The sequence below is a fragment of the Chelonoidis abingdonii genome, chromosome 9 (assembly GCF_003597395.2).
Source record: "Chelonoidis abingdonii isolate Lonesome George chromosome 9, CheloAbing_2.0, whole genome shotgun sequence".
Lineage (NCBI taxonomy): Eukaryota > Metazoa > Chordata > Testudines > Testudinidae > Chelonoidis > Chelonoidis abingdonii.
This window is the reverse complement of record NC_133777.1, coordinates 24,977,836-25,004,855: the sequence shown is the minus strand read 5'-3', so window position 1 is coordinate 25,004,855 and position 27,020 is coordinate 24,977,836. Positions and strand designations below refer to the sequence as shown.

Below are 27,020 nucleotides of genomic sequence, written 5' to 3'. Positions count from 1 at the left end.
CCTGATTTCATGCCCAGGAACTGCACTGAACATCTCTGCGCCAGTCTCTCAGGTGCCCAGGCAGAGGCAGCTCCCTGGATCCAGGCCTGTTGCAGACAGAACAGGGTTTGCTGGGGAGTGTGAGAAATGGTCTTCAGCCTCCCCCAGGGCTGACTTCAGTAGCATAGCTGGGGGGTGCAGGGAAGCAGCCCGCTTCCCCTCAGCACATTTCCAAAAGCAGCACCTTAGTTAAGGGTTACCATGGCACCAGCAGGCGGGGCCCACGCTCCACTCTGAACCTTGGCCTGCTGGGCAGGACGCTGGGTTCCTGCAGGGCAAGGTGGGCAGCACAGCCAGAGGAGCCATTGGGGAGGGGGCAGCACAGCAGAGGAGCCATGGGGAGGGGCAGCACAGCCAAGGAGTCAGGGGAGGAGAGAGTGGGGGGCCATAGCATGGCCGGAAGAGCCATGTGGGGGGCACACGGCACGGCGCAGCCAGCCAGCCAAGGGCATGACCAGAGGAGGAGCCAAGACGGGGGCTCCTTTTCAAAAGTTTGCTCCCCTGCTCTTAGCAACGTGGCTACACCATTGCCCGAGCTCTGCCCTGACCCTCTTTTTCTCTCTCTCCCCAGCAAATTGTGACTTCTGGATCCAGACACGGCTCATCCCACACTTCATCCTGTCTGAGAATCGAAAAAGTGTGAGATACGGAGACACCGGCAGCGACTGCCCAACAACCTGAGAGATTTGACACTGCATGCTAGTGTGCTGGGCTGTGCCGGGATTCACCTCAGGGAGAACATTGCTGGGAGGTGGAGGTGGGGCTGGGCTATTCTGGGCTGTGGGGGTGGCCAGAGAGTCTGTGAGGAGAAAGGGACGGATCAGCTTAGCACTGAGTGGGGATCTGGGCTGTGGAGCGGTTGAGGGGTCAGGTCCAGGCTCTCACCTCCCCTGTACCCCCCTGTCCCTGAGGCCGGGTTCCCCAGCAGGATCCGGGTTTGTCTGGACTGATGACCAGGGCAGGTGACATTTATCAATGCTTGGTGACGAGGCCCCATCTTCACATTCCTGCCAGGCTCCGTCTCTGGGGGAGAATCCGCCCTGGCTCTGCATGGGGCGTGGAGCCTGGCTCAGACTGTTGTCCCTGAGACACAGCAGAGCGGGGCACCGGAATCAGCCTCTCTAACCTCATGGACCCAAGTCTCTATGATCTTGGAGCACTTACATTGACCCAGCCCCTGGGACCTCATCTCTATGGCTGCTGGAACTCCTCCCCTCCCTCTCTGCAGCCCCAGGGATGGAGAGGGAAAGAACCCCTGCGGGCTGCAGAGGGGCCATGAGGGGCTGATGTGGGGGCTGGGCAGGGGGCAGAACTAAGAGCCGGGCTGGGCACAGGCAGGGATGGGGTGCAGGGACACAGAATAAAATCAATGAGGGTTTGGGGGGTTGGGAGAAGAAGCAGCAGCAGGGAGCGGTTTGTACAGATCGGTTTCATTAGATCTCACTGGATCTCCAGCCAGAGCACCTGCTGCAGGTCCCAAGTCACCTTCCCCTGAGATGTAGGGTTGGCACCACTGTATTTGTTCAACCCATGGGGCATGGACAGGGAGAGTTAAAAATCCAAGATAAAACAGGCTACATTATATAATGTTTTCTATGAAAACCTCATGTTTTGGGGAGTCAATTTCAGTTCTGCGTCGTGATTTTTAGCTTCTGGGGTTAGCAGCACTGTGAGAGTCAGGGGGCTGGCTGGGCTGAGCCAGAAGGAACAGAGAAAACACAAGGAAAGATAAAGTAAAACATAAGAAACTGAGAGTCCTAGAGAAAGGGTGAAAATTAAATATAAAACCAATGAAAAGAAAACACTTTGGAGAGGAGAAGGACCAGAGGCAGTCAGAGGGGAAGCTATAACTCAAGGGAAGAAATGGAGAACATGAGGGGGCTGGTCTGTGACAGGGATCAGAGAAGAATGGAAGAGACACAGAGAAATAAACAGGGATGGGAAATGAGGGCTAGGAAAATGGTTAGTGATAATGAACATATGAACGAGAAGGGAGAAAAGGGAACACAGAGGGACAGAGATTTATACAATGTCATGAAGATGAGACCGTAACTCAGGGTGGGCCGACCTGAGCCTGAGAAGGATTCAGAATTTACCAATGTACCATTGCCAAAGAGCCACAGTAATAAGTCAGCAGCCCCCCCTCAGCTCCCCCCCTCCCTCCGGCGCTTTCCCACCCATTGGTGGACCTGCCATCGGCGCCTCCCTCTCCCCTCCCATGCCTCCTGCCCACTGCGATCACTGTTTTGCGGTAGGGCAGGAGGCTCTGGGGGAAGGGGAGGAGTGAGGGCATGGGAAGGGTGGGGGCCTTAAGAGAAGGGGTGGAGTGGAGTGGGATAGGGTCAGAGCTGGGCACAGTCGTGGTTTAAGCAGTGAGCACCCACCCGCACATTGGAAAGTTGGCATCTGTAGTTCCAGCCCCGGAGTCAGTGCGTATGCAAAGAGCCGAATATTAACTTCTGAAAGCTGCATTCGCTCCGGAGCCACAGATTGGCCACTGCTGTACCTAGTTATTTCAGAATACTCAAGAAGTGAGTATTCACCCATGAAAAGCTTGAAGTTTGGACTGCGCTTTGTCTGACAGCCCTTAAGACTGTCCGCTGGGTGGCCCTCCTAGGAGAAACAAGACACTGGCACCGTGACTTGGAGGGTTAGTAAGTTTGGCCGCCCCTGAGACAGAAAGTGGGACATTTGAGAGTTGGGGCTATGTTGTTCAGCCCCATGGGAGGGACCTGCCTGGGCTCTGGGCTTCCTCCCCACGAAGGCACCTGTTGCGGCTGAGGGCTTCAGCCCTGTGGGGAAGGGGTCTTGGCGCTTCAGCCTGTGGCTTGGGAGTCTTCAACCTCATGGGAGTCCAAACTTCTGAAGACCCACAGCAGAACAGGTCTAATTTGAGGATGTGCCAATTCTCTGCGACTGTAAAGGCAGATGAGAGCTGCTGCAGGGACAGGAGACCCCTGGTTGTCTTGGACTTCTCTGCTACCGAATCCAGGGCTCCCTTCTCTCAAGTTCATGAGGTTGCCACCTGCACACTGGCTCCCTCACATTGAAAGAATTTCATCATTGTTACCAAACTATCGGGTCCGCCTGGCTGAGAGCCAATGACAACCAGACAGAGATAAGGAAAGGTTGCTTTTATTCTGCAGAGAAAAGGAGAGCCTTGTACCTTTGGTACAAAAAAACTCCATCTTATACAAACTTCACAACCTTTTATACACATTCAGCAGAGACCCTTGCTGTGTTAACACTTGATTGGTGGTTGTCAGACCCCGTACTTTCGTTATCTGGTCAGTGAAACCAGTTTGGAGCTAGATTCTCCTGCTTTAAGGCAGAAGAGAGAAGACAGTTCAAAAGTTCAGGTTACTGTGTAGGTGAGGCTTCTGCTTCCCCCAATGGCTGAACTGTTAGTTGTTACAGGGGGTTGCCAGTAACTTTCACAAATGTAGGCTTCTGCCAAGGGTGTTAACGTCTTTCCCCCTGGCAGACATCATCCTTGTATCGAGAGAGAGCTGCACGCCGCCACCTTTAGAATGAATAATGACAGAGTGATGGGAACACCACTTCTCCACCTCCGGTGGCAGATGTTTAAATGGGACCCAATCTGGTTGGCAAGCTGGCAAGATCAGGCCCCACTCACAAGAATTGGCAGTTGACTGATTTTTCTAGGTACCTGAGCTCCTTTGTGAAATCCTTAACAGTAGTGTTTTGGGCCTGCACAGCTAAATGTGGCTGCCCCAGGGCTATTCACCATAACCACTTCCTGGTCTTTCAAAGGCCCTGTCTACACGACTGGTTTTGTCAACATAAGCACAGCTGACATCAACCTTACTATGCAGATGTACAACGCTTATATGCTTCTCCCGCTGCTTTCGACTCACATGTTACGCCAGGCATAATAAACCCCCTCGAGGAGAGGCATGGAGCTTAGGATGACGTAGTTAGAGTGACACAATGTCAGTGTGAACATGGTTGTTTTGCATTGCCCTAAGTTGCCTCCACGAGGTGTCAATCCCAGAATACTGCCTTGGTCACCATTTTGAACCCTGCTGCCCGGCAGCCAGGTACCCAGGTGAACTCCGCTCCCCTGTTAAAGCCCCAGGAAGGTGTGAAGTTGCTCTTCCTGTTTGCTCAGTGTGGAGAGCTCACATTAGTAAACTGCCCAGCTGAGCAGGCCCGCTCCCACGCAGCAAATGGCTCCTGCCTGGAGTCTGTGGGGGATGGTGGATCTCACGGGTCTGTATAAGGGAGAGGAGGCTGTGCAGGCCCAGCTCTGATCCAGCCACCGGAACTTGTGCAGGGATGGGAGGGGAAAGGGCAGTGATATGGACATGCGGCAGGGCCATGTAAAACCCAAAGAGCTGTGGCAGGCAGAACAGGAGGGCAAATAGTTGCCCCACTGGTGCGGAAACGACAGACCTGTCACTTCTACAAGGAGGAGGTTGTGGTCAGGGTGATGGTGATGGTGACGCCAAAGGAGTGCTGCAACTCTGGCCTTTAGGTGATGTTGCCCTGGCTTGCTTCATAAACTGTGCCCGATAGGCCACGCTGCCCTGACCCTAGGGGCATGACCGTCACAGTATCTTTCATACAATCTAGTGTATTTACAAAGTATGTAGGAAGTTCTGTTTCCATTTTCTAAGGAGGCACCAAACCATCCCACCCATCCAAAAAAAAAATGCCAGAATCTTGCTTTTGTTCAGTGCTCCAAACTCTATCAGTCAACTCGTTGTGACTTGGGCGCGCGCACAACACACACCGCACCACACAAACACAAAAATTCCAGAGTGGCCTTGAGTCTTCTCTTTTTTAACCTGGACAAAGGGCAGTGCTACATTCATCATTTTAAAGGGCTCTAAACCAACAATCGGTTAGTGCCTTTAGTGAACATGTGCAAAGTAAGTCAATAATGACCAGGTAGCACAATGACATACCTCTACACCTCTTACCCAAAGTGACGATGAACTAAGAACAGAGTAAAAAAAATGAATAATGAAAAGGAGTGAAACTGCATCTACAGGGATTACATAAAACGGAGTCCAATACAGGCAATTAAATACTCCTTGGGAATTCTGTGCCACTGCACAGACACAGAATTCATGTGCCATCCAGAACTTTTCTTTTTTCTGCAGAAAATACATTCTGCTTTCACCCACCAGGGGCCACTGAGGAGGGAGGACAAAGGGGGTAATTTCTGGGGCCCAGAGATTTCAAGGGCCTGAGAACCCTGGCTGCTACCACTGCCATGGTAGCGGTGGCTGGGAGCCCAGGCTGTTTGAAATCACCCAGATGAGCTGCAGGGTCCTACATGCATATATTGGATGGTGCAGTGGCAGATTAGGGGGAGAGGAAGTTCCAGAGCTTGGCAGGAGCTGCGTTGTGCAGGGTGGAGTAAACCCAGAAGCCCAGACCTAAGTTCCATCTAAGCTACTCCCCTTCCCTGGTCCCCACAAGCCTAGTGCGGACCTGCCCCGGCGGGGATAGATGCCCCAGTCAGGCCGCTGAGGAAGCTGTGGACCGTGGAGGGCATCTCAAATGTGCCCTGAGCTCCTTCAGTGAGAGAGGCTTGGGGGTAGTCCCGGGGCAGCTTGTACCCTAAATCCTTCATCACCGGCCTCACCCCTAATCCCACATGCCCAGCCGGAGCCTTTCACCTGCCCCCATGCAAACCTTCTTGCCTCAGCCTGAGCCCCTCCTGCACCCTGAACCACTTGGCCCCACCCCTGCAACACACATCCATATTGGTGCACATAATAAAAGTCATTCCTCACATGGACACGAAAAATTGCAGGGAACTCTGCCATGGACCCTGGCAGAAGCCACGCAGAGTGGTGAAAGAAGTATCAAGACTGGTGGATTCCCTGCAGCTTGAGGTCTTCAAATCTCAATTTTGAGGATTTCAATAACTCAGTCATGGGGTCGGGGTTGTTATAAATGTATATGGGCAGGGTTTTGTGGCCTGCCTTGTGCAGGAGGTCAGACTAGATGATCATATTGGTCCCTTCTGACCTATGAGTCTATGAGTCTATGAGTCTGGAAGGTAAGTTTAGTTTCTCAGACAATTGATTGGTGCAACAAAGACACAGAGAAACATGGGTAGAACAATTGCTATTGTTTGCTGCAGCTGGTTAAACATTTTCCATCACAGTGGGGTTTCTTTTTTTTGACAGAATTTTTTTTAAGTAACCAAAATGTTTGCACAAGAAAATGATTTTTCCTCAAACATTTGTTTTTAATTCAAACGCTGAATGTTCTTCATTGTTTGGCAAATGAAAATTGATTGTTTTTGTTTCTGAACTGAACATTTTGATGAAACTGAACATTTTCTGTTGCTGAAAACTGATTCTTTTTAGCTTTTTGACAATTTCCCCAGATTTCAAAGTTTTAAATTTTGACAAAAACCAGACAAAAATAACTTCTATCAAATTTTCACAGAAAAAGAAAATCCTAATGAGCTCTACTGCTTTTATATGTAAATATAAATCACCAAGGCTTCATTTGAGCCAGTTCCTAGTGATCATTTTCCATGAGGCATCCACTTACCCAGACGAAAAGTCTGGTCCAAGTAGCTAGAAGGTCCTTTTTGTTTATCAGCCTTCCATCTGTACTTCCATCTATCCCTCACTATCTATAATTACTCTGCTTCCGTTCTGGGCCTGAATGGATTGGGAAAGAAAAAAAGAAAGTTTGAGGTTCTCAGTTAAAAACTCTCCAAACATGGCTACAAATGATACCATAAGTGAAGATCTTGATTTTTTTTTTTTAAAACACGTCAGTACCCACAAAATAGTATTTTGCTATTTCCCAAAGTGTTTCAGTGGATGTACCAGAGCAAATAGACGATGGTGAGTGCTGTGGTGGATTGCATTAGCTTATATTGTAGTACCTAATTTAGGGTTTGACTATGGAGTTACCGCAAACCCTGAGTAAGGGACAGCACGGAGCTATGCTGCCCCTGGGGATTGAATTGTGACCGAGCCTGGTTCCTCCCCCTTGTTCTAGGGAAGAAATACTCTGTGCCAGCACTTTAATGTGTACAGACTACTTTCCTCCACTGTGCTGGTTCAGCTGCATTGGCTGGTGCATTGTGGGAGGTGTGGAGTCAAGATTCTGCCCAGCGATTTGGAATTAGGAGTAGCATCTCCAGGGAAGCTGCACGGTACCTGCAGCCCATGCAGGGGAGCAAGGGTTTTTATATCCCCTTAGTGCCAGCATGAGCACAGATGGTGTCTTTACTCCCGAGGTTTTCATGTCAGTTCAGATAAGCGTATCTCACGCATTAACTCATACAGAGACATGGCTAGAAGTGGGCGTGAAACAAGGCCTCAGAACCGCCCTTCTGCACTGCTTCTCCAGCTCTCTCCCAAAATAGCCCCAGGCAAAGTTCAGATGCAGACCAGAACTTCTTGGCCCGCCATTGCTAGCATCACTGGAAAGAAAAGATTTGGAAGCTGAGTTCACAGTATGTGATATTGAGGGCTAGGAGGTAGAGAGAGATGGTGAAACAACCCCTGCTGTGCTTGGAGTTTGGAATGTTATGCTGAAATCTGTTTGATATTTTCAACTAGGAATGTTTTCTATTGTGTCACCTGGCAAAAATTAGCTCAGCGTGACCTGGCACAGTACACGTATAGTGTGTTTGCCAGGTGGCCCATTAATCATACATGGCAGAAAGCAAGGACTCAACCACTGACATTATATCAATGCCAAGGAGTTACATCAGGCGACAATAACACATACAGTATAACAGTATTTGTGTGATAGCATAGAATTCTTCACAACAAGCAGAAAATCCACCTTGATATTTTGGATTAAAGCTGTTTGGAGAAAAGGGAGTTTCTTAACAACCTATCTGGCACTTTTATATTGTACTTTGGGAAGCAACCCTTCTTTATTTTGTTACAGACTTGCTTCTTTATGAATCATTCTCCAGAAGAGCAATTGGCTGAGATTTTCAAAGCAGTACAGGGAGTTCAGTCATCCATCTTCTGCTTAGATTAATAGCAGAGGCTGGCTAAATCCTCTGCACTGCTTGTTCTTTCGCTTGTGAGCTCTTTTGGGATAGGTGCTGTCTCTTAGTAGGTGTTTGTATGGCGACAAACACATTGGGGCCCCAATTCTGGTTGGCGTTTTTGGGCATTGATACATTACAAATAATCACGTTTTTTTTTTCAACACTAGTTACTATGCTCCATTCAGCTGAGTTATGCCAGTGCCTATCTGTATGCCCCAGGACCTCAGACCTTCTGTGGGACAGAGCTATTCTGGAGGGAACATTGAGCAGTGAACGGAAACTGGAGCCAGCCAATGCAGCCCAGAGAGTGGGCTAGGCTGACTCGGGAGAGTATGTGTGGCCAGAATACTTAACAAGGCCAGCACCTCTCCTGGCCAGCTTCTGCCAGAGGGAGAGCTCAAGACACATTATTGCTGACAATGCAGCAGAACCCCGTAGGAAGATGGTAGTGCAAGGGTGTGTGTGAGTATCTGTCCAGTTCATTTAATAGGCTCTGGCAAGGCCTTTATCAGTTGCTGAAAATTGACATTGGGAGTGGAGAACTGGGAAATATTTCCATTATTTTTAATAAATAACATCTGCCTTCACTGTATCTGTGTGATTATACCGTGCTTGAGTGCACAGAGTTAGCTCGAAAGGGGTCGTTAAAGAAACCAGGCAGGAAAGGTAGTAGAATGACCTAGATAAAGCAGCATCCCCATCAACACAACAACCTAGTTTATAGCCAGGAAGAGGCAACTCCTCAGCCCAGCCCTGGCATCAGAGCTGTTTGCCAAGCCTGAGATGCTGAGACCACAAGACATGGATCTGTTAAAGGATTTGCCCTACAGAGAGGACGGGGGAAGTCCTCAGCATTTGCAGGCTGTCAGAGACTGACTGGGAGTCCAGGCATTGCAGCAAGCAGACTGTAACTGAGGAGACACCAGGGCCAAGTTGGCTCTATCCTAGAGTTTGAGGGGAATGCTAAGTGGGTAAGAGAACATGCTTGTAGATCTATTTGTTATTTTAAATCCACATCTCTGAGCGCTGTGCTCATACTGTGTGTTGAAGAAGCTGCTCCTGTGTTAGTGCATAACATTACAGTCCATTACAGCCTTCCAGGGGCAACTCTGGCAGGTACCAAGCCCGTTGGTCTGCTAAGTATCATCGTTGGATGCCAGAGGCACGCACTTGGGAGGACAGGAAGAGGGTCTCAGAAGGGCCCATGACACTGGACATCTGTGCTTTTGGGTCATCTTTCAAGATTTAACATCGAGGGTTAGGCCTTCATCTTGTTTAAACGGACAGAGTTCCATTGAAGTCAGCAGAGGTACACTGATTTACACCAGCTGAGGATCTGACTGGTACACCAGTAGAGCTGATTTTTCCACCTGTTTTGAGCTGAAAGGCTATTTGTATGTCTGCAGCCTGGGAGTGTTGCAAGTAGAGCTGATAGGTTTCAGAGTAGTAGCCGTGTTAGTCTGTATCTGCAAAAAGAATAGGAGTACCTGTGGCACCTTAGAGACTAACAAATTTATTGTAGCATAAGCGTTTGTGGGCTACAGCTCAGAAGTGTAGCCCACAAAAGCTTATGCTACGATAAATTTGTTAGTCTCCAAGGTGCCACAAGTACTCCTGTTCTTTTTGCAAGTAGAACTGTGTGAGAACCTGTGTGACAAACCATGTCCAGGCAGGAAGATGGATTCACGGGTCTGTTCAGTCTCCACCATCTATGGTCCTGCAATGCAAAGGCAGGTAGCACTCACTTGTTGGAAAGTCTGGCACGTTTCTTTTCCTGGACAGATTTCCCGGTTCTGGACAGACAGCACGAAGTAGGCGGTATGCTGAAAAGTGTGGATGAAACCAGCAAGTTTCCTGGTCAGGGTTTCTCATTACAAAACTGACGAGTCTCACTGGGCTCCTAAAAATAACTATCAAAACCAGGATTTCTCAAACAGGGGTCACAGCTTGTGTAGGGAAAGCCCCCGGCGGACCGGGCCAATGTGTTTACCTGTACCGTCTGCAGGTCAGCCGATTGCGGCTCCCACTGGCCGCAGATTGCTGCTGTGGGCCAATGGGAGCTGCTGGAAGCGGCGGCCAGTAAGTCTCTCGTCCCGTGCCACTTCTAGAAGCTCCCATTGGCCTGGAGCAGCGATTCGTGGCCAGTAGGAGCCATGATCGGCCAGACCTGCGGATGGGGCAAGTAAACACACAGGCCTGGCCCGCCAGGGCTTTCGCTACACAAGTAGCGACCCCTGTTTGAGAAACCCTGATCAAAACCCAGTAGTTTCCTGAGAAGATACAGTGAAATTCACCAGTTCTGGCAAAACTTGCTGGTTTTGGCTGAATGTTGCTTTGAGTTTGTATGAACATGAAACTGGAGGGGGGTCACAAATGCTGTGTATTGAACTGATCAGAAATTTTCTCTAAAGCTTTGTGCAAACCCAAACGAATTTGTTCATCCACCAAGGCATTTATATTGCGTTCTTCATTTCCAGCCTGGCACGTGACTTTAGGCATTCTCTCATATAAAGTGCCTGGAACCAAAGTGTAGATGATTTTTTTTGGTCTTCCCTTGCTTATATAGAGTATTTAGTTATTCATGCTCTAACCCAGGGGTGGGCAAACTATGACCTAGGGGCCACATCCAGCCCTTCAGACATTTTAATCCTGTCGTCAAGCTCCCGCCAGGGAGCGGAGTCCAGGCTTGCCCTGCTCTGCGTGTGCCATGGCTCCCAGAAGCAGCAGCATATCCCCCCTCTGGCTCCTACGCATAGAGGCAGCCAGGGGGCTCTACATGCTGCTCCCACCCCAAGTGCCACCCCACAGCACCCGTTGGCCAGGAAGCATGGACAATGGGAGCTGCAGGGGTGGTGCCTGCAGATGCAGCAGTGCGCAGAGCCGCCTGGCTGCACCTCCACGTAGGAGCTGGGATGGGAGAACATACTGCTGCTTTCAGGAGCTGCTTGAGGTAAGCGCTGCCTGGAACCTGCACCCCTGACCCCCTCCTGCACCCCAACCCCCTGCCCTAGCCCTGATCCTCCTCCTACCCTCTGAACCCCTTGGTCCCAGCCCGGAGCACCCTCCTGCACCCCTAACCCCTCATCCCCAGCCCCACCCCAGAGCTCACACCCACAGCTGGAGCCCTCACCCCCGCACCTCAACCCTCTGCCCCAATCTGGAGCCCCCTCCCACACCCTGAACTCCTCATTTCTGGCCCCATCCCAGATCCCTCACCCTCTCCTGCACCCCAACCCCCAGTTTTGTGAGCATTCAGGGCCCACCATACAATTTCCATACCCAGATGTGGCCCTTGGGCCAAAAAGTTTGCCCTCCTGTGCTCTAACCTAGAAAGCCAGACCAGGCCTATTAACTAAGTTATGTCTGAGCTCTATTCTTCACCTTCTCTTTTGCTTACCCAAGTCCATGGATAAGTGGTGCGTGTACATTTGGAGTCAGAATCAGATTATCAGCTGGTGTAAATCAATATTGCTCCACTGAAATCAGTGGAGCTACCCTGACTTATATCAGCTGAAGAGCTAGACTGGAGCCTGTTAGTCATCCCCTTCTAGTACTATTTATTGTTTTGCTAGAGATTAGCCCCCAGCTACAAAGTCCAAATTCAGAGCTGTTTGCATCCATGGTTTTATTTTGGGCTTGTCTTAGCTGCTGGTTACTACAGTAAATAACAATCAGAAAAGGGAGGTGTTAATGGGGGAAATAGGATGGTTAGTACCTGGATTTAAAAAAGGAATAAAGAAGTTGCATGAGTGTCTTCATCAGTAATCTAGCAATTAGAGTTTATCAGCAACACTTTCAATCCTAACTCTCTTCTTCTTTTTTACAGTTTTTTGCATTATGTTCATCATGGCCTTCCACCTCCTAGCTATTGGCCGAGGCAAAGGAAATCCTGCTCTGGCTAACTTCAGTGCTCTTCCAAACATCTTTGGAGCTTGCTCACTAGCTGCTGTATCCCATGCCACCCTTCCTCATATCATTCCTCCCATACTAAACAAGGCCTACCTTGGTCTGGGAATTGCTATTGTCTTCATAGTTGTGGGTGCTTTTTATGCACTGCTTTCATTAACAATCATGTTCACCTTCGAAAATGACAAGATTCAGGAAATTGTTCTGTTAAATTTTTTGGATTGCTCTGTTGTGCCTGGAGTGTTCTTCATTTACTTCTTGGGACTCTATACCACTTTTAAGGTGAGTGCCATCTTTCCCCTGAACGCAGTGGCTTTAAGAGACAACATATGGGCTATGTTCAGCTCCTTCCAATGTTCTCGCATTTGGGCTGTTGAAAGACTCCTCTGTCCGCTTTTGGCCATCATCCCACCAACTGTGATTGCAGTCGTTACTGAGAATATAGAGGTGATTGTAGGAATAACTGGCTCCTATGCTGCAGCCACCATCCAGTTTATCATCCCACCTCTGCTGGTTCACTATAGCCGCACAGATACCCAGGAGAAGTTTGGCCCAAGTGTTCGTATCAAGTATGCCTCTCCATTTCAGCACAAGGTTTGGATAATTCTAGCCATCATCTTTGCTGTATTTACTATCACCACGGTGACAATATTGTATATAACACATCAAAGTTAATAAAAAATACCAGTGTTAAGTAATAGAAATGCATTTTCAGTGAGCCAAGTGATCAGCAATACCTTAAAAATTCATACGAAGTGCTCAGGTTAGAAACATAGCCCCTCATAATAGTGATGATTTATTATTGACTCTTACCAGGCAGGTACTGTATGGAATATAAATAAATTCCATGTTCATTGTACATTCTAACCTAGTTATTTTCAGCACGAGGGCAGTTTGCAAGAGAATGATGTGTTGCATTAGTTGTTGCTCTTATAATTTAAAAATATTAGTAATAACATAAAATGTGTTGTACTGAACTAGTTAGGGTGGAAGGTGAAATGAGAGAGTTACCACCATTTTACTGAAATGCAGCACACTTCTGGAGTGAAACATAGCAGCTGTTTGATACACAATAGCTTGCCACAGGAACTAAAGAAAAATGTGTCTGTAGGATGAACGCTGTTGGAAGACTAAATATCCAAGTTCAGAAATCTTTTTGGTATGTCTTTACAGTCATATACAATATTCCCTATTAATGTTAAAATGTTCACTTTGCATGACGGCCTTACCAGGTGTCTAGTTGTCACCTGGATAAAGTGAGGGCACATTCAGTGCTCATCCTCCATATCTACCTGCGCGTGTGTGTTCTATATACACACCCTTGCTTACTTCAGAGAAGCATTTTGAGGATAAGTAAGTTAATGGTTATAAAGTACTTTGAGGTACTTAGATTTATTAATGATGATACATGAATCTCTATCATTGTGATCCTATTACCATGCATAACTCCCACCAGTACACAGACATTTTCACAATAATAATTGGATGAACAGTTTTTAACAAAGTGAGGAAGTGCCAGGCTACCCATAACATTATTATCTATCTCCCTCGCTAGCTGTGAATGATGTGCACCAGGAATCCACTACAGTTTCCCATACATTGCTAGTTCTGTACTAATGAGCAGATTTAAAATGAACAAATCTTGTGAGGTAAAAAGAATTCTTTTGTTTTTAAAGCTCTTGAAGGAAAAATCTCTATATGACAAATAAAATCACCATCACAGTGATAAGTTAGCATAGCTGTATACATTACACACAACTAGAATAAGTCTGAAATTGCTGACACATTCAGAGTTCACTTGGCACATTATTAAAGCGAGGAATGTGTTAGTCTCAGTAAGTCAGGGAGTAATTTTTTTTTCTAAGGGGTGTTGGGAAATTAATAAATGTTGCTTGTCTGTTGATGCCTGGTCACCAGTTGAAATTTCTTCATGCTGATATCAAATTAGACAAGATGGCCCTGTTGCAACTGCCAAAGGCATGAAATTATAAATCCTGTGTGATTGGGAGTGCTTGGACTATACCTGTCCTCACAATGGCATCTTCATAAGACTTGGCCTATTAGAATGCATACCTGTTGCTTTCTTTAGTGCAGATACTGTCCTCCCATGACAAGCTGATCTTCTGCACTTACTGTCGGTTGCCCCCAGACTTTTTATTGCATCCAGGAGTCACAGTCCTTCTCTTCCCATGTTGGACAATTTGAATTGTGAAGTATGGGATGTGTTGGTTGTGGAAAACTTACTTGAATGAAACAATATAAAAATGACATTTGAAGATTGGCCACTCTACCCCTTTTGAAATTTGAAGGGTCTCTGACACAAGGCTCCAGTTTTGATACATCTACAACATAAGTAGATGTATCTGTTTGTTTGTTTGGTGGTTTGAAGGACTGTGTGCTGTGGCTGGCAGTTGGAGGCCATGTGCTTCAAAGGAAGGTTTGAAAGCTCGAAGCCTCTGGTAATTGGCTGAGCCTTAAGCAGTAGGTGGGGCATTAACTCAGGCCAGGGCTTTATAAAGCCGTGCACAAGTGACCAGGGAGCTTATGACCAGGGGCTGCTAACGGAGTTTTGCAAGGGAGTTGGGAAGGGAGGGGGGGTCCCTTGTCGGTCCTACCTGTTCCCCTGTAGTCCCCTTAAAACCTATAATCCAAACCATTTTCCAAAACCCCTTTCTTTAAATCACCCTTTCATTAACTAGAAGACAATGCAGGCAGAAGCCCAGCAGCAGAGTGGGGGCTATTCAGTTTATTGCACTGAGTGTAGCATGTATGATTACCTGCTCTGTGTGCGGGTGGTGTATGTGTGCAGTCGGTGCAAGGAGCTCCTGGCCCTCAGAGACTACGTACGGACTTCGGAGGCCAGGGTGGAGGAACTGAAGGAGCTAAGGAAGGCAGAGAGGTATGTTGATGAGGCTTTCCGGGACACTATAGAATTGTCCCACCTCCTTTCAGACAGCCTCTGTGCTGTTGAGGAGGAAGAAAGGCCCAGGGAAGCAGAGCAGTCAATGGGAGCAGAGGGAAACCTTCCCATAGTTGGGACCCTCCTTCCAGATGGTGCTGGGGTTGCCTCTCGCAAACTGAAGGTTATCCTGCTCCGAGCGAGGAAGGACTCAGTTGCTAGGAAAAGACAAGTGTTGTAAATGGAGATTCGATCTAAAAACGTAGATAGCTTGGGTGTTGTGATGACCAGGAGAACGCGTATGGTGACTTGCCTGCCTGGTGCATAAGGTTGTAGATCTCTCGAGGACAATCTAGACAGACTTATTATGTGCTAGGAGGAGCCGGTGGTTGTGGTACATGTAGGGCCAATGACAAGGAAGGTTGGAGAGATGTCCTGGAAGCCAAATTTAAGGCTGCTAGAGAAAGGAGACTGAAATCAGGCCTTCTACAGGTGGCCATTCTCAAGAATGCTCCCAGTTCCACGCAGGGCCAGGTAGGCATGCAGAGCTTCAGAGTCTCAATGTGTGGATGAGACGATGGTGTAGAAGAGGAGGGGTTTACGTTCATTGGAACTGGGGGAACTTTTTGGGATGGAGAGCCATACAGGAGAGATGGGCTCCACCTAAACCAAAGTGGAACCAGACTGCTGGCACTAACATTAAAAAGGTTGTAGAGCCGTTTTTAAACTAGGAGAGGGGGGAAAGCCGACTGGCTGCAGAGGAGCATGTGATCGGACACAAACTCTCTTAGGGGAGTCTGATGAAGGGAATTCCAGGATATCAGGAACAGAGACGGAAGAGGAAATGTAAGGGCCAGATTCGGATGATAAACAGTCACATAAAAAGAATCTGGCACATCAGAAAAGGGCAGACAAATGGACAGGGACAAGTTTTAAAGTGCTTGTAACAAAATGCTAGAGGTCTAAATAAAAAGATGAGTGAACTAGAGTGCCTTGTGCTAAGTAGGAATATTGATATAATAGGCATCACAGAAACCTGGTGACTGAGAGCAAATCAATGAGACACACAATCATTCCGCGGTACAAAATATCGGAAGGACAGAACAGATTGTGCGGCGGGGAGTGGCACTAATGTGAAAGAAAATGTAGATTCAAATGAAGTAAAAATCTTAAGCGAATCCACATGTTTCCATAAATCGCTATGGATAGAAATGTCATGCTCTAATAAAAATATAACATTAGGGATCTATTATCGACCACCTGACCAGGACAGGAATAGTGATGTTGAATATGCTAAGGGAAATCAGAGAGGCTATCAAAATAAAAGACCATAATATATGGGGGGATTTCAACTATCCCCATTATTGACTGGGAACATTTCACTCAGGACGAAATGCAGAGATAAAATTTCTTGATACTTAAATGACTGCTTCATGGAGCAGCTGGTACGGGACCCACAAGGGGAGAGGCAACTCTAGATTTATCCTGAGTGGAGCGCAGGAGCTGGTCCAAGAAGTAACTATAGCAGGAATGCTTAGAAATAGTCACCATAATACAATAGCACAACACCCTGTGTGGGAAGAACACAAACAGCCAACACTGTGGCAATTAATTTCAAAAGAGGAAAACAAAAATGAGGGGTTAGTTAAACAAAGTTAAAAGGTACAGCGACTAAAGGAAATCCTCTGCAAGTTGCATGGCCCTTTTAAAGACACCATAAAGAGGAACTTCAATGTATACCCCAAATTAGAAACACAGTAAAAGAACAAAAAAAGAGCCACCGGCGTAATATCCATGTAAAAGAAGCAGTGAGAGATAAAAAGACTTCCTTAAAAAAGTGGACGTCAAATCCTAGTGAGGCAAATAGAAAGGAGCATAAACACTGCCATTAAGTGCAAGCAGTGTAATAAGAAAAGCCAAAGAGGAGTTTGAAGAACGGCTAGCCAAAAACAAAGGTAATAACAAAAGTTTTTAAGTACATCAGAAGCAGGAAGCCTGCTAAACAACCAGTGGTGCCCCTTGACGATCAAAATAAAAAAGGAGCACTTAAAGACAATAAAGTCATTGCGGAGAAACTAAAGGATCTTTGCTTCAGTCTTCACGGCTGACGATGTGAGGAGATTCCCAAACCTGAGCTGGCTTTTGTAATGGACAAATCTGAGGACACTGTCACAGATTGAAAGTGTCACTGAGAGAGGTTTTGGAATTAATTGATAAACCAACATCAACAAGTCACTGGGACTCAGATGGCATTCACCCAAGAGTTCTGAAAGAACTCAATGTGAAGTTGTGGAACTATTAACTAAGGTTTGTAACCTGTCCTTTAAATCAATCAGTACCCAAATGACTGGAAGTTAGCTAAGTAACGCCAATATTTAAAAAGGACTCAGAGTGATCCCAACCAATTACAGACTGGTAAGTCTAACGTCGGTACCGGGGCAAATTAGTCAAACAATAGTAAGATAAAAAATTGTCAGACACATAGAAAAACATAAACTGTGGAGCAATAGTCAACATGGTTCTGTAAAGGGAAAATCGTGTCTTACTAATCTATTAGAGTTCTTTGAAGCGGTCAATAAAACATGTGGACAAGGGGGATCCATGGACATAGTGTACTTAGATTCCAGAAAGACCTTTGACAAGGTCCCTCACCAAAGGCCTTACATAAATTAAGCTGTCATGGATAAAGGAAAGTTCCTTTCATGGATTGAGAAACTGGTTAAAAGACAGGATAAAAAGGGTGAAGGAATTTAATGTAATTCTCAGAAGGGAGAGGGGTAACTAGTGGTGTTCCCCAAGGGTCAGTCCTAGGATCAGTTCTGTTCAATTTTCATAAATGGTCTGAGAAAGGGGTAAACAGTGAGTGGTAAAGTTTGCAGATGAGACTAAACTACTCAAGATAGTTAAGACCAAAGCAGATTGTGAAGAACTTCAAAAAAGATCTCCCAAACTAAGTGATTGGGCAACAAAATGCAAATGAAATGTAAGGTGGATAAATGTAAAGTAATGCACATTGAAAAGAATAACCCAACTATACATACAATATGTTGGGGGCTAATTTAGCTACAACGAGTCAGGAAAAGAATCTTGGCGTCATCGTGGAGAGTTCTTTGAAGATGTCCACGCAGTGCACAGAGGCGATCAAAAAAGCAAACAGGATGTTAGGAATCATTAAAAAGGCGATAGAGAAAAGACTGAGAATATATTATTGCCCTTATATAAATCCATGGTACGCCCAACATCTCGAATACTGTGTACAGATGTGGTATCCCACCTCAAAAAGAATATAGTGCACTAGAAAGGTTGAGAAAAGGGCAACTAAAATAATTAGGTTTGGGGAGGGTCCCATATGAGAATGATTAAGAGGCTAGCCTCTTCAGCTTGGAAAAGAGGAGAATAAGGGGGATTATGATAGAGGTATATAAAATCATGAGTGATGTGGAAGAAGTGGATAAGGAAAAGTTATTTACTTATTCCCATAATACAAGAACTAGGGGTCACCAAATGAAATTAATAGGTAGCAGGTTTAAAACAAATAAAAGGAAGTTCTTCCACAGTGCACAGTCAATTGTGGAACTCCTTACTTCAGGAGTTGTGAGGCTGGGACTATAACAATGTTAAAAAAAGGGAACTGAATAAATTCATGGTGGCTAAGTCCATAAATGGTATAGCCAGGATGGGTAAAGAATGGTGTCCCTAGCCTCTGTTCATCAGAGGATGGAGATGGATGGCAGGAGAAAGATCACTTGATCATTGCCTGTTAGCTTCACTCCCCCTGGGACACCTGGCATTGGCCACTGTCGGTAGACAGATACTGGGCTAGATGGACCTTTGGTCTGACCCGGGACGGTCGTTCTTATGTTCTTATGTTAAGTAGGCTTTTCCTCTAAGATAAAGTGTAGTTTGTTTCATTTCTGATAATGAATGTCTTCTATTTGGGAATTTATGCCTTTTCCACAGACAGCATGTAATTAGCATGCAATAAATTACCAAACCAGCGGAGTAACTAGAAAAAAGTAGTGACAAGGGAAGTTTAGTCACAAAACATTTGAAGTACAACTGGAAGTACAGAAGAGAGGATGCAGCCATATCAGCTTCATGGCACATTTTTGGTCTAAACTGTTCTGCGAACAGGGCCAAGGGATGTCCTCTCTGCATGATTTTGTGTGTATGCAATCCTCCCTGCCATGGCAGGAGGGCTTCACCTGGAATGGTCCCTGTTAACTACTCATGCTAAACAATCTGTGCAGATCTTGTATTTAACAGTGACACTTTGAGTTAGGCTATGTCTACATTAGAGACTTTACAGCGGTACAACTACCACTGCACCTGCGCCGCTGTAAGATCTCCCATGTAGCTGCTCTATGCCTACAGGAGAGAGCTCCTCACTCAACATAATTAAAGCACCTCCAGTGAGCGGCGGTAGCTATGTTGGTGGAAGAGCATCCCCCACAGGCATAGCGCTGTCCACATCGGTGCTTCTGTTGGTGAAACTTATGTCTCTCAGGGTTTTTTTCACATCCCTCATTGACGAAAGTGGTAGTGTAGACATAGCATTAGTTTCCCAGACCTGAAGAACTCTGCGTAAGCTCGAAAGCTTGTCTTTCTCACTGACAGAAGTTGGTCCAATAAAAGATACTACTTGTGTCTCTGACTTTGTGGGTGTCATTTTAAAGAAGGGTGGTTTGTAAATGCACCCAAATCCTTTTTCTGCCTGTCCTTGCCATTCCAAACTGACCTGTCCTTCAATCCCATCACTGACTTTCTATTGTTACTCCTCTTCCAAGTGGTAATAGCTGTAGGGCCTTGTGTGTCACTTTCCCATTGGAGGAGAAACCAGTGACATGGAGTCTGGATGTATTCTCGGTGCAACTTGTTTTATTTACACATACTCCAGTGCTGGAATGGAAGCTAGGGAGTCCAGTGGGCTTTGCTAGCTTAGCTCAGATGGTTTTTTTCCCTTGTATTGAAGTTGGACAGTCCAAGACAAGCTATTGCTTCCTGCCTAATTCATTTTCCATGGGATACCTTGATATTTTCCCCTGCAGTGATTGTCCTGAATCTTTGCTCCTTGCTTACAGTCCCTTAATGCAAAAATGTCTGAAGGGTCTCTTTCCAGTTTGACTCTGTCCCTGTATGTGTTTGCTGCCGCCTACAATGTGGTGACCTCAGCAGATTTGATACGGGTTGAAGTTACAGCAAAGATATGTGAAACAATGAATGGGACTGATTAACAAAGAACTTAAATCTCTGTGAAGCAACCCAAACAGGCAGAGGTTTACAAGGGAGCTGTGACAGGCCTAATGGGGGCTTTGCTGGAAGATGGATGCATGAACAACTGAAATGTTCTGGTGGTGGACCAGCCTCTTGTTTTACCTGAGCATTCTTAACTGTTGTGAGGGATATAACTTAGCAGTCCATCAGTGGCCAATGGACTCTAATTTGAGAACCACTGTCCTAGATTTTTCATCTTGTGGCACACTGTATTATGGAGAAGCCCTAACTCAGCCATAGTTAAGGCTGACTGGTGTTTACTGTTTAACAGCTGATTTTTCTAGGGACTCTAATATTGACATGCATGCTCAGATTGCTCTGAGCATTAGTATGTGTCATTGGAATCTGGGGTAAGTTTAATGGTGCAAAATTGGTGTCATTTGGTCAAGGGGTCCCTGAGAATCAGTACCTTTAATAAAAGGACATGTCAGTAAAATTTTCCTGTTCTAATGTTTTTGCAAACATCTGAGGCCCAAATGCATCATGGATCTGTCCTAAATTTATATTGCCCAGTCAGGTTTGATCTCAGCTAGTGTCTGGCACCCACAGCCACTTTGGGGAAGCAATATTGGGAAGATTATTAGGGGCTGAAGTTGGTCCTACGACGTTCCTCAGTCCTGGATGATGTGCTCCAGACTGTACCTGGTGCACGCACCACAGGACTGCTGCTCTATGACAAAACAAGAGTGTGAAGGAACAGCTGATGTCAGCCTTAATTCTGTATTAAAGTCCTTTTGTCAGTGAATGGACAGTAACATGCCTTCCTCCCTAGTTCTTAAACTGAGTCAACAGGCTTCTGGAAGGTGACAAAGATTCATCCCACTGAATGTCACAGCAGTGGGGTGAGCTCAGTACATCCACATCAATAGAGTGATCTTTGTATATTTTTGGTTCAATTTTATTTTTTAGCATTGGTGGAGAACCCATACACTGTGCTCTCCTTGGTGAATTTTAGCCTGTGTCGCGTTTGTCCTCCTTTCTGTAACTCTGGCTATTTTGCAGACTTGAGAGGGGTAACTTATATTATGCAGAATAAATATATAATGTCAGGTCTGACAATAACAGGATGATGTAATGGACTGCTATTAAAAATAGGCGTTTTTTACCATTTCATATTCTTGTCACTGTGTTAGAAATGTCATAAGGTTACATTTGTTTTCCCTACCATTTTCTCTTCTCGTTACTGTCTTCATCACAGGAATAAATTAATTTTGTTGGCATGAGTTTTTGTCCTTGCTGTGACAGTGGGGAAAATGGAATGAAACTACTTGACTTTTTCACAGTATCCATGGCTCCCCCAGGACAACAGATTTGCATTTGTATCATAGATTTTACAGTGTGAATTATGGGGCCAAAGCTTTGTTCTGTAGAGTGCAGTTGGAAGTTTCATTTATGCTCTTGTAGGAAGCAGTTGACCTTTCTAAGGATAGAAACATCAGTAGCCCATAGCAGAGAGAGGGGAAAACTGCTTTTCATCATTCCAATTACAGAAACACGGACGTCTTATGTTAAAGTTGGCTGAGCTCCCTACAGCTGATCTGCTGTATTTTTGTCAATAGATATCAGTGTAACAATGAAGAAAAACAGCATATGCAACAGTTTATAAAGATTATTTTGGCTAAAAAAAAAAAAGGCAGCCACATTCTGAAGTGGCTTAAATAGAAAATAGGATGAAGAGAAGAAAAGATTTTTGCAGAGTCAAATCAGTTGATTGAATTATTTAAGTCCCTCTTGTCAGTCTGCTTAGCTGTCCCAAAATCTGATCTATTAAGTTTGTCATACATAATCTCTGTGAAGTTTGTGTCAAAGTACTCTGGTAGTCTTCTAGGAAATGACTCAATGAAATAAAAAGCTTGCCCCGGCTGTTTCTGTGAAAGCAGAGGATGTTGTTGGCATTATAAATTATCTATACCACCCATAAAAAAAAATCATGGCTAGTATATTTATTTCTGATGGCTTTCAAATGATGGTCCAAAACAAGATTCTCAGCTGGCATAAATCAGTATAACTCTGTTGAAGTCAACAGATTGACCTTGATTTACCCTAGCTGAAGATCTGTACCTTTGAGTTCATTTGGCAAGGATGGGTGAAGGCTGGAGGAAGGAGACACAGAACTTGAAACCTCTGCAGTGTGGTCCAGTGGGGAAGGCACTGGACTGGGAGTGGAGTCTGTGCAATTTAAGCAAATCACCTCTTCTTTTTCTGCCTCATCATTTCCATCTGTAAACAGGAATAAGAGTGTAAAGTGCTTTGAGATCTTTGAATTAAAAGCACTACATATGTGTGAAGTGTTGTTGTCTATTGCTAACAATATGAAAATAAATATGTAAAGAGAATGTCATCGGTAAGTCTTCTCATACACTCAATGTCCTCCTGTAAAGATTCAATCAAACTCTGTGGCCTCCCTGCAGAATATTTTCAAAGCATCTTGCACTCTGTGATTTCAATGTGTTGGGTCTGAATGACTGTAACAGCAGTCACTGTCCTATAGTAAGTTTTGTGTGAGCATCTGCCAGGGACGGCAGCATGAACTCCCAGCTCTGAGTGGGCAGCTGAAGAATCCATCTCCATCTAAACTTGCCCTCTGAACTTTAAAATTATAAAGAAATGATCCAGTGGCTACTCCAAACAGGAATCCAAGCCTTAAGAGCTACAGCACAGGAGGATTCACCTCAGCTCCATGAAAGGAATGAGATGTTGCCTAGGCTACCTAAAGAGGAGAAGGAAAAGATCCTCACTCTGCTTCAGAAGCTGATCTGGAAATGCTTCTAACAATGATCAAGGCAACCCTATCTAATATTCACTCCAAGCTGCTAGCTATAGGAAAAGATGGGGCTGATCTAGATCAGAGGGTCAGCACAGCTGAAAGTGGAATAGAAGAGAATGCAGATGCAGCGTTGAATCAGCAGGTCCAAACCAAGCAGCTGGAGAGATGCACCTGAGGGAGATGCTATGGAGAATCAGGAAAGAAGGAGCCACACAAGACTAAAGGAGTCCCTGAGAACTTCTTTAACATTCAAGACAAGTTTAGAGAATGGGAATCTGTAATAGACAGGTTCTTTAATTGAACCCTGAAACCAGAATGTGATTGATCTGACAGAAACATTTCTAAAAAGAGGCTCCATTTTAGTTAGTTACTGGTGGACATTCTCAGAGATGATGGAGAACTGTACATTTGAATGATAAACATTTTGCTTATTTCTCTTGCAGGAATAGAACACACATACACACACACACACTTACTTGATTTTCATCACATATTCTCACTTGCAATTAGCGGATGGCACCACTGGAAACATCACATGATCAGATCAGATGCCAGTTTCACTCCACCTAAGAAACGGATTGGCTGAATCCCCATTCCCTATTAATTTATGGTGATTAATACAGGGTCTTGAGGTCCAAATCTGTCCATAGGACCAATTTATATAATGACACAAACAAAACTGATCAAGTATTTTTCAAAAATTGCTACATGATGGATGGAAATTACATATCTTAGTAACAGAGCAAACAAAAAGAAACATTTAGCTGATGAAGCTGAAATATTATGAGAGAGGAAATAAAAGGAGAGAGTTTTGACCTGGAAATTGAAAGATTTGTGGGAAAAACACAAATGAGAAATACCCAGTGTAAATGATTTCTTTGAGAAATGTAAAATGATTTACATTTCTCAAAGAAATGAGCATTGTGTTTGGAGAGTACTATAGCAATCTGAACAAATTCAGAAGTAGGTAAAACCTATAATTTTTAGGCTGTTAATTTCTCAGAATTTATATTTCAGACAGAGAAACGTGGGAAGTGGCTGTAATGGAAGAAGTGTAAGAGAAGCTTTCATACAGGAGAGGCACTGGTGTGTGTATGTGTGTGTGTGTGCTGGTGGGGGCTATAGTCACCTGAAAATTTGCCTTAGCTCCACTTCCCCCCATAGCCACCTCATAGCAACTGCTGTTCTCTAGCCACCTGGCTTTGAAGGCAAAGTGGAGAGAGCAGTGGCTGCTGGCTGGATGCCTAGCTCCAGCAGCAGTGCAGGAGTAAGCCCAGGCGGGGGGCCAGAGTGCCCCAGAGCAGCCCCCGGCCCATCTCCCTGTCTGCCAGGCCATGCCGCCCAGGGCAGGTGGAGGGTACAGGGCTCCTTGCAACAGGCTGCACTGACCCACTCTGATCTGGATTCCTGGCCTCCTCCCTGCCATGGTCATTGCTCCCTGAAAGCTGTGCCGGCCCCATAGCTGGAGCCCCCTGCTCTTACCACTTGTGAGCAGCCAGCACCCTGCACTTAGCCGCTCTGGCTTCTGACTTGGCCATGAGGCGGGGGCATGGAGCGGGGCAGGGTCTTGTGGAGAGGGAGGCACAGCCCCCCACAATTTTGTGTCTGAGCCACCTCAGCCCCCTCTCACACCCTGCTTTCACTGAGTGCAAACTAGGGACATAGCCCATGGTTCTGCAAAGGCTTATAATATTTTTTCATGAAGAGATAATAGGTTTGCTGACAGGTATTTACAGGGGTACTCTGATGGAGCACAAGCTTCCTGCTAGAGCCAATCAAAACATGAAAACCTATTTTCATGAAAAATTTCAAAACTGTTTTCATTTCCAAGTGTTTGTTTGAAACTGGCTAACATATATCGATATTTTAAAGTAATTCCTTCTTTCCAACACTTAAAACATTTTTTAAAATAAAAAATAAGCAAAACTGAATTTTTTGGTAAACAATGTTTTGATAACTATTTAACAATGTTTTTGTTAAATTATATTTTCAAAAATGCATGTACTGACCTAGACTGGAGTTAAATAACAGTAAAAATTAGGCCAAGATTCTGGCTCCTAGGAAGAACAAAATACGATCTATACATGTACACAGACTTCAGATGTGCTTCCTCTGTGGTGAGCAGCTATCGGACAGCATTAGACAAGTGCTGGGGATTATCCAAAGAAAGACCCATGCATATTATTAGTTTTGGATGCTGAAAAAGCCTTTGATCAAGAGTGGAATTAATTGAAGGCAGGCATGGAACAATCCTGAATTGGACCTAATTTTCTTAGGAGGATAAAAGCACTATGGGCCTGATCCCAAGCCCATAGAAGTCAATGGAAAAGGTACCAATGACTTGGCTGGGCTTATGGTTTGTGCCCTATATTGGGAACCGGTGGAGGTGAGGATTTAGTGAACACAAATCAGAAGTGTTTGCTCTGTCTGCAAGGCACTAGGCAGGCACATTCATAACCAGTTAGATACCATCATTGGCCGTGTGCACATAAAAATACATGATTTGTGCTCTCACACTGGCTCTTGGGAGCATGAGTCGTATGCCTGTTAACATACTGGCACACATGCAATTGTGGATGATCATCCTAGAAAATCAGGCCTTATATGCCTGTTCATATTTCAGAGATATTCATTTTTCGTTAGCTATGATGAATATCTTCTGTGTTACATAGGAATGTACTGTTTGGGATTTTTCATTGAGTTTATGTTGATGTTTTATCATTGCTTTGTATAGATCATTGGGACCTACAAGGTTGAAGTTTGGTTTCCAAAATGTTTATATTTGGTCTCCTAGTTCAAAATGAGGAGACTGGTTGTTTTACAAAATAGGCAGTGAAGAGAGGACTGGATGACTAAGAGGATTGGTAATAGGATATAGGGTCCTTCAACTCTAGCAGGCCTATCTGAATTCAATTCAAGTCAGTAGTGATTGACAATAATTCCAATCTGTTAGCTGTTGTTTACATGGAATGAGTTTGATGCAATATCCAGTAGACAAATTATATCAGCCACCCATCACCAAAGTTAATACTAATTGATATCCTTGTTGGCCATATCAGCAGGTGACAAGGACTGAGAACTTAAGCCCCTGTATAACTTCAAGCACCTTGTGACAGGGTATTGGGCAGAAGGTTGCTGATTCAGCCCTTTGTCACACCACCTCCCATTTAGGGGAATAAATTAGAGCTGGCTGGAGATAACCTGGCCCTAACTGGGGAAGCAGAGATAGCTGGCACCTAATTAGTCTGGGGCTGTATAAAAGCCGTCGGGGAAGGAAGTCAAGGAGGGAGCAAAAAGAAAGGGAAAAGGTAGAGAGTGAAAGCTGGGAGGTAGCTCTCCCCCCTTCCAGATGGTGAAGGGCCAACTGTATGTGGTGAAATGGTGGTGGGAAAAAGCCTATAAATAAACTGCACCTGTGGTTACTAACCCCAGGGTCTCAGAGTGACTTTGTGGCCTTAGCAGAGACAGGAGCTAAGGAGCTCTGCTACACACTTGTGGAATTTCATTGACTGCAATGGGACCATTCACATGCTTAAATGTGTGGAGAAGCTTCAGTAATTTGCTAGATTGGGCCCTGGAGGGGGAGAGATTGAACTATTGCTTTACTTGCAGAGGTGGTCAGGCTGGGGATGATAGCTCTGCCCATTATACTACTACTCTGTGGGTGAAGAGAACACTCCAGACACCCACCAGGGCCTAGATCATCAAAGGTATTTAGGCACCTAACTCCCATTGTGATTAAGAATTTAAACCGATCTTTCACATGTACATATATTCACAGAAGAGGTGGAGTAGGGAGGAGGCATGTGATGTTCTGGGTTCTGTTCATGCTCCCACCGAAGTTGATGACTTTTGCCATTGACTTCAGTGAGAGCTTGAGTTTGCCCTTAAAGTGAGGAAAGGATTGTTTACAAAGCTTCATTTTTCATGATGTTTCAAATGTTTTATTTGTTCCAAAGAATCCAGTTGTGCATGATTCCCCTTCCCCCTTAAACTAATGTGGTTAGGGATTTAATTGTCAAATCACAATAGCCTATTGGCCGCTGTGTCCCCATGGTTTAATAGTAAGCTATGCATCTTGAAAGGTTTCAAGCAGTGGAATAAAGGTTTCTCTTTTATTGTTA

General features: G+C 45.3%; 1 protein-coding gene across 1 annotated transcript in view; it reads left to right on the top strand.

Annotated features, from left to right (window-relative positions):
- Positions 1–12,763, top strand: part of LOC116835497 (transmembrane protein 104-like) — a 94,120-nt gene extending 81,357 nt beyond the window's left edge. The window contains exon 9 of the mRNA XM_032798374.2: positions 11,877–12,763. Coding sequence (XP_032654265.1) covers positions 11,877–12,631 — 755 coding nt within the window. The 3' untranslated portion in view covers positions 12,632–12,763. The remainder of the gene's footprint in view (positions 1–11,876) is intronic.
- Positions 12,764–27,020: the final 14,257 nt, after the last annotated feature.